This window comes from Microcaecilia unicolor, chromosome 14 (genome assembly GCF_901765095.1).
Source record: "Microcaecilia unicolor chromosome 14, aMicUni1.1, whole genome shotgun sequence".
NCBI lineage: Eukaryota > Metazoa > Chordata > Amphibia > Gymnophiona > Siphonopidae > Microcaecilia > Microcaecilia unicolor.
In genome coordinates this window covers 24,884,720-24,893,144 of record NC_044044.1, presented here as the reverse complement: position 1 = coordinate 24,893,144, position 8,425 = coordinate 24,884,720, and the positions used below count along the sequence as shown (strand labels likewise).

The window sequence follows — 8,425 nt, the reverse complement described above, 5'->3', positions numbered from 1 at the left end:
GGAGGTGGTGGAGATGAAAACGGTAACGGAATTCAAACATGCGTGGGATAAACATAAAGGAATCCTGTTCAGAAGGAATGGATCCTCAGAAGCTTAGCAGAGATTGGGTGGCAGAGCCGATGTGGGAGGTGGGGCTAGTGGTTGGGAGGTGGGGCTAGTGCTGGGCAGACTTCTACGGTCTGTGCCTTGAAAATGGCAGATACAAATCAAGGTCAGGTATGCACAAAAAGTAGCACATACAGTATGAGTTTATCTTGTTGGGCAGACTGGATGGACCGTGCAGGTCTTTCTCTGCCATCATCTACTATTTTACTCGCGTTACTATGTCGTCCTTAGGTCGTCCTTAGAGATGGTCGTCCCCGGTTTTCAGCGATAATGGAAACCGAGGACGCCCATCTCAGAAACGACCAAATCCAAGCCGTTTGGTCTTGGGAGGAGCCAGCATTCGTAGTGCACTGGTCCCCCTCACATGCCAGGACACCAACTGGGCAGTCATGTCCCTTAATATGCTTAATTGAAAAAGAACATGAGTGCTTTGAAGCCTGAGGGGTTTAAGAAATGAGATCATCTTTGTGCATCATTGTCATGGGTTTGAGGGTTGTTTGGATGGGATTTTGGCGTGAACGCATCCCTGCCAGATCAGTGGCCATTCATTTAGGGGTCCTTGTACTAAGGTGCGCTGAAAAATGGCATGCGGTAGTGTAGGCCCGGGTTTTGGGTGCGCACCAATCCATTTTTCAGCGTGCCTGTAAAAATGGCCTTTTTTTTTTTTTTTTTACATTTTTGCCCAAAATGGACGTGTGGCAAAATCAAAATTTTTGCTCGTCCATTTTGGGTCTGTGACCTTACCGCCAGCCATTGACCTAGCGGTAAAGTCTCATGCGGTAACCAGGCAGTAGTCACCTACGTGCATCAAATGCCACTTGGCACACGTCCGATAAGCGTGCCCAAAAATCGGCCGCGCTCCAAAAATGAAATTACTGCAACAGCCACGCGGTAACTGGGCGGTAACTCCATTTTGGCACCCATTGGGTGCGTGTAGGCGCTTACGCTGCTTAATAAAAGGGCCTCATAGTCTTCCACATCATAATTAGAGCAAAACCATCTAATCGGGATGTTCCCTTGAGGAATGTGGATATATTTATATCAGATTGTAATCTATTCAGGAAGAATAAGGAATAGAAAACAAGGAAAACCCTTATTACAATTTCAGCTCCGATCATTATCCTGTTCATAAGAACAGAGATAAACTTATAGAGCTCTACTGGGGATGCTTGAGCTGTACGCCATCAAAGAAGAAGAAAATACAGGCAAAAAAAGAAAATCAAACAGCTCTAAATGCAATAAAGAAAAGAGTTTGCTTTGCTTTGAATATACATGAGATGTAGCCCTTATACTGCTAAAACTAATTATACATAATTATGAAATACAATAAAGTAGTCATAAAACCATTCCTTAAAACAAGAAATCAAACAAAATAAAACATGGAAAAGAAAATAAGATGATACCTTTTTTATTGGACATAACTTAATACATTTCTTGATTAGCTTTCAAAGGTTGCCCTTCTTCATCAGGAACGTAGGACCTTTGAAGTCAGAATGATTGAATATTTTGACACCCAACAGACAGGATTTAACAAGGATCTGGGTTTTCTAGCCCATTATAAACCATAAGGTTGTATTTCTCTGTTTATCACCCTCCTTTCACCTACCCACCACACCCATCCTGTTAGAATATCAATGATATGCTTTAATGTCCCCATGCATACCTCCTACCCACCCCCATCCTCCCACCCTGTCAGACTGTCATAGTAATGCTTGAATGTTTTCACTTATATACACTGTCAGCTAGCACATTTGCTTATTTCCGATCTGACGAAGAAGGGCAACCTTCGAAAGCTAATCAAGAAATGTATTAAGTTATGTCCAATAAAAAAGGTATCATCTTATTTTCTTTTCCATGTTTTATTTTGTTTGATTTCTATAGATTCTTCATGGAATGTTGCTACTATTGGAGATTCTACGTGGAATGTTGCTACTATTGGAGATTCTACATGGAATGTTGCTATTCCACTAGCAACATTCCATGTAGAAGTCGGCCCTTGTAGATCACCAATGTGGCCGCGCAGGCTTCTGCTTCTGTGAGTCTGACGTCCTGCACGTACGTGCAGGACGTCAGACTCACAGAAACAGAAGCCTGCGCAGCCTTCTACATGGAATGTTGCTAGTGGAATAGCAACATTCCATGTAGAATCTCCAATAGTAGCAACATTCCATGTAGAATCTCCAATGGTATCTATTTTACTGTCATAGTAATGCTTGAATGTTTTCACTTATATACACTGTCAGCTAGCACATTTGCTTATTTCCGATCTGACGAAGAAGGGCAACCTTCGAAAGCTAATCAAGAAATGTATTAAGTTATGTCCAATAAAAAAGGTATCATCTTATTTTCTTTTCCATGTTTTATTTTGTTTGATTTCTATTGATAACTTTTAAGAGTGGACTAACACGACTACCACACCTCTCTACTTAAAACAAGAAAAAAGTTAAAAAAATAATATGATTGCCATTATTTTATTATTAATTTTATTGATTACATCCATTGAACAGTACAATAAAGCAAGGAGAAAAGAAAGCAAATATCAATGTTCTCTTACTGCCCCTATTCACCCACCAGCCAAGACAACCTGAGGATGACGTGGTACCCCTTTTACAAAGAGTCCGTCACCTACAGTTGTGCCACTGGGTGGAGTATATCCAGCTAGTCTTTATCATATGCTTCCTAAGCGTTCACACAGTCTCTTTTTTACTCATATCCCAACAAACTTCACAGGTTCTTTTTTTTTTCCTTTTCCTTCTCCACCCCAGTCTTGACTCACGTTTTACCCCCTCCCCTCTCTCTCTGTCAAATCCACATGCTTCCCACACCCGTCTTTACCCAGTCTCGTGCTTTCTTCTGCACTTCTCTCTTGTCCTTACTTTTAATCTTCACCTAGTCTCTCTCTTATATATACCCTGTACCCATTCCATTCACCTTCCTTTTTCACATATCACCCTGTCCAAATAACCATCCATCTGCTATACCTAGGCAAATAATGGCCTTAAAAAAACAATATGCACCAAGAAAATCAATTCTCTGTAAGATTGAAGCTTCGTTGGAAGGGGGAAGATATTGATGCAGGAAATTAAAGTGGGAACTCTAACTTAGAAAAAGACCAATAATTCAGGGGAGACTGTAACAGAATGCTAATATCTTTGGATGTGGCAGAAAAACAAAAATCCCAGGAACCAGGGTTCAATATCTAGGTGTGATAACCATCTGGTGCCTGGGATTTATCAGTTCCCGGTTTATTACACATTTGGAAAAGAAACAAAACTAGGACATCTATCTTTCAGAATGATATGCTCTGCTTATTGCTTTCTTCAGTGCCACTTTTACTTCTTTGTTCCGAAAGCTGTAGATGAGAGGATTGAGCATGGGCGTAACAAAAGTGTAGAACACAGCCACAACTTTATTCAGTTCTAATTCATTGGTGGCTTTTGGAGGTGCATACATGGATGTCGCGGTGCCATAGAAGAGAAGAACAACAGTCAGGTGAGAAAAGCAGGTAGAGAAGGCCTTGTGTCGTCCTGTAGTGGATGGAATTCTCAAGATGGTGGAGACAATGAAAATATATGATATCAATGTTAGAGCAAAAGAAACCATAATTATGTTCAGAGCCAGGATAAAATTGATCAATTCAATCAAGTAGGTGTCAGTACAGGAGAGTTTCATCAGTGTTGGACTGTCGCAAAAGAAATGGTTGATTATGTAGGGGCCACAAAACTGCAAGAGGGCAGCAAGCATGATAGATGGTATCATGCCTAGGAAGCCACCTAACCAACAGCTCAAAGACAACTGGAGACAAACTCTATTGGACATGATGGTTGAGTACCTTAGGGGTTTGCAGATGGCTAAATAACGATCAAAGGCCATAACTGCAAGCAAGAGAAGTTCAGTGGTACCCAAAGAAAAGAAGAAATAGCATTGAGTAAGGCAGGCTGCAAGGGAGATTGTCTTCATGTCCAATGCCATGTTGGCCATCATCTCGGGAGTGGTAACAGTTACGTACCAGATCTCCATAAAAGAAAAGTTCCCAAGGAAGAAATACATGGGGGTGTGCAAATGTAGGTCACTCCACACTAGCATAATTATAATAAGATTCCCCATGATTGTGAAAAGATAAATACATAATAGTAATAAAAAAAATAAAATCCACCATTCTTTAATGCTCGGAAAACCAAGTAGAATAAATTCTACTGGAACACTTTGATTCATAATTCATCCTATGGGGGAGGAGGGGGTTAATCTGCAAAATACAGACAGAAGAAAAAGGAAATACATTGAAAAAATTACATAGCTCACCTTCAACTGCAATATGTATATCTTAGTACAATTTTTATAAATCAGGTGTAGCTATACCTTGAACATTTCTATAAAACTGGAAGTGTTTATTGAGAAAAAAAAATGAAACGTTATACCTTGAACATTTAATTTTTTTTCTCAATAGCCATTTCGAATTTTCATGTATTTTCCTGTGTTCCACCTTATAAACACCATGATTCAAGTACATGTGATAGAGGAATGGAGCCAGGAAAGTTTCATTTCATATCATTTCTGGGACTGTTCATTTTTCTTTTACTTTTTCATTCTGTCACAGGAGAAACGTTGTTAAGAGTGCATAATCTTGCAGACAGAATGCAGACTCTTTCGAACGAGTGCATTCTATTCGTGAAGAGCACATCATATGTAGGAAGGGGACACGCTGTTTTCTTTCCTAAAAAAAGGGACGTTCTTCATGAATGATGCATGCTCTTTAAAAAAGAGTGTACTCTCTTTTCAAAAAAAGCACACACGAAAACACCAAATGCCCTATTGTTGCTGTTTTTCATTTGTCAATGATATGGGACATTTTGTTGACAATTCCTATGTCATTTTCAATGAATGCACATCCCCAATATACAGCCCTGTTTAATAAGGTATGCTAGCATTTTAAAAAATTATCCTGCGCTATCCTTGTAGTCACCCACAGGAATTGCGTGGACGCCAACACAGTTAACGTGTACTAAAAATACTACATAAGTACATAAGTATTGCCATACTGGGAAGGACCAAAGGTCCATCGAGCCCAGCATCCTGTTTCCAACAGTGGCCAATCCAGGTCACAAATAGCCGGCAAGATCCCCAAAATGTACAAAAACATTTTATACTGCTTATCCCAGAAATAGTGGATTTTCCCCCCAAGTCCATTTAATAACAGTCTATGGACTTTTCCAAACCTTTTTTAAACTCCGCTGAGCTAACCGCCTTTACCACATTCTCTGGCAACGAATATCAGCATGCCTCTAGCGTGGCAAAGTAAATAGGTCATAGTAATCATAATATATTATTAGTTTGGACTGGATTTGGTTTTAATTTTTTTAATTTCTCACGTTTTCTAAATCTAAAAATTCTAGGCAACTTGTAACCAGATTCATATGTCATTCCCCTGTCCAAACAGACCTACGAACATAGTCCCCCCCCCCCTTTTTTTTTTTTTTTACAAAAGTCACGCTAGTGGCTGCCACGCGGCAGTGCCGACACAGCCCATTCAGATCATTTATAAGTATGTTAAATAACTCCGGACCCATTTCAGATCCCTGCAGCACTCCGCTGCCTATTCACCCTCCTACAGTGAGAAAAATGCCCGTTTAAGCTTACCCTCTGTTTTCTGTTGAATGACAATAATTCACAGCAAACGTCACCCTCTTCTGTAAAGTTTTTTCATCGGACAAAATACAATGAGTAAAGAAACGTACATGGAGGCAACGGATTCATTACTGAATACTTAACTGATTTCAGTTTTGGTTTTTTTTTGCAGCTGGAAAATAGCTGAGAATTCCACACCCTTGACTGATTTTATAATGCAAAGCACCCAGTGCAATGTAAGAGGCCTTTTATTTGTTTATAGATAACTTCAGAGTCCACATCCACAAAGGAGTTATGGGGCTCACTGGGGAATGTGAACTTCTGCTGCAGTTTCAAAGCAATATATATCATTCGGAGATGGTATCTGCAGAGCTGCCAAGTGATTTAGTTCCAGGAGGGAGGCGCTTGGGCCATTTCTGGGCTTTTTGAAATTATATCCCAAAGCAGCACGGTATTTATAATCCCCGGGTCTGCCAACTGGAAACGCTGCTGCAGGTCCCATAACGAATCCGGATGGGATTGTTAGAAATCCAGGACTGGTTTACAATCTCCCTCTTGGAAGTAAAATCACTTGGCAGTTCTGTATCCTTGAGCCTCAGTGACGCTACTGAAAAAAGAGTTCTCGAGGAAGGTTTGTAAACAGCAGTTAGAAACATATAGAGACACTTTTCCAGAGATACAAATACAACAGTAATGTGTATACATAAATGGATGGATGTATTTTCTTAAAGGATAATTTGATTACTCAGAATATGTGGACAATATAGATATATGTTTATTTTTATTATTATGAAAACATTATTAGGGACCCGTTTACCAGCACACGCCAAAATGAAACTACCGCCGGGCCAGCGCTCCCGCCTGGCGGTAATTCCAGATTTGGCGCATTTTGTATTAATGCGGCTTACATTAAGTCAAGAGTATACAATTCAATAAAGAGATGGCACAGAAACAGAATGGGACAGGAGGGGGAGGTACACGGGATGACACGGGCAAAGGACAGGGGTGAAGAGCCGACAAGTGGCAGAGGTTAAACAGAGGAGTAGCCAAGGGGATAAGCCTTGGCGAATAAGAAGGTCTTTAAGGACTTCTTGAACTGCTGATGGTCGACGAGCTCCTTAAGCTGTCGTGGCAGGACATTCCAGGATTTTGTGCTGATGTAGGGGAAGGACGAAGCATAAAGAGTCTTGTGTTTTACATGCCTACGGGTGGGGTAATGAAGATGGAGGTGAGTCCTTGCAGAGCTCTGGGCATCCCTAGAGGGCAGATCGATTAGTGTAGTGCATTCCCATATCACCTGGATGGATTATTTATTTATTTATTCCTACGCATGCCGGTTCCAGCGGTAATAATTGGCACTTGGCGCACGTAAACTGGTCACCGCGAATATAGTGCGCAAGCCTCTACCACTAGATCAATGGGTGGAATTAAGGGCTCAGGCCGGGTTTGGGCACACACTGATTTCATTTTTACCGCAGACCCTTTTCCCGTCCCATTAAAAAAACACACACACACATTTGTTTTGTAGATGCGGTAAAAACTGGCCCGGTGCGTGCCCAATACACGAACCTACACTACCGCAGGCCACTTTTTTACCCTGGCTTAGTAAAAAGATCCCTTAGGGGGTTGTTTACTAAAGCTTAGCTCGAGGTATGTACAGCAGGGCACATAGGATTAAAATGGGCCCTGCTGCTGCTAAGTTGAGCTAAGCTTTAGTAAAGAGGGGGATTAGTTTGTAAATTAGAGGATTTTTATTTTATAGACGTGCACAAAGATGGTAAACAAATGTTTGTGTTATTTTCACAGTAATGTAGAATTTGGCGAACAGCTCACGAACACTTATAAAACAAACCTCTACTAAATTGCAACAGGTTTTTTAACCTCGTCGTTCATCCCCTACAGAAATCGATGGGCTCAATATTCAAAGGATTTATGATCCTAACTTTGACAGTTATGCTGATAAACTGGCCTCTTTGAAAATTTAATAGGGATAAGGCCCCTTTTTACGAAGCCTTGCTAGCAGCTGCCATGCGACAACGCCAACATTTTGCTAATGCAGCTTTGTAAAAATGGGTGCATACCTTTATTCTCAAAAGAGCCAATATTTGGCCCAAAGTGGTGAGTGGCTTGTAGACTGGCTATGACCCTGGTTCAGCCCATGACTATGATCAGACTTTGGCGGGAGAGGGGTCCAGAGCCCGAGGTGAGGGGGCACATTTTACCCCCCCCCCCGGCACCACCGACCCCCCCCCCCCGCCATTGCCGACCCTCCCCCCGCCACCAACACCAACAACTTTGACCCCCCCTGCCGATGACCCTCTCGACCCCCCTCCCGCCGCCAACCCTCCCCCGCCATCGTCTACCTTTGCTGGCGGGGAACCCCAACCCCCGCCAGCCGAGGAAGAAGAGGACCTCGGCTGACGGGGATTGAGGTCCCCCGCCAGCAAAGGTAGGTGACGGCGGGTTGACGGCGGGTTGGCAGCGGGAGGGGGGGTCAAGAGGGTCATCGGCAGGGAGGTCCAGGGCCAAATCTACGGGGGCCCAGGCCCCTGTGGCCCCATGTAGCTAAGCCCCTGGGCTGAACTAACCCTGGATATTCAAACCTGGGGCATGTGCGGTTCCTGGCGTTCAATATTGGGGCATGTACACTGACCAAGAACTTAACTGGGCACTGGCTGGTATTCAGACTGGTGCC

The 8,425-nt window shown here is 42.4% G+C and overlaps 1 protein-coding gene across 1 annotated transcript; it reads right to left on the bottom strand.

The window, feature by feature from the left end:
- Positions 1-3,387: 3,387 nt before the first annotated feature.
- Positions 3,388-4,320, bottom strand: LOC115457133 (olfactory receptor 6N1-like). Its single transcript, XM_030186557.1, has one exon. It carries the CDS (start codon positions 4,318-4,320, stop codon positions 3,388-3,390), a length of 933 nt encoding a protein of 310 aa, XP_030042417.1.
- Between the last annotated feature and the right edge of the window lie 4,105 nt (positions 4,321-8,425).

Coding starts and splice junctions, on each gene's coding strand:
- LOC115457133 (XM_030186557.1), bottom strand. CDS start 4,320: ATGAATCAAAGTGTTCCAGTAGAATTTATTCTACTTGGTTTTCCGAGC.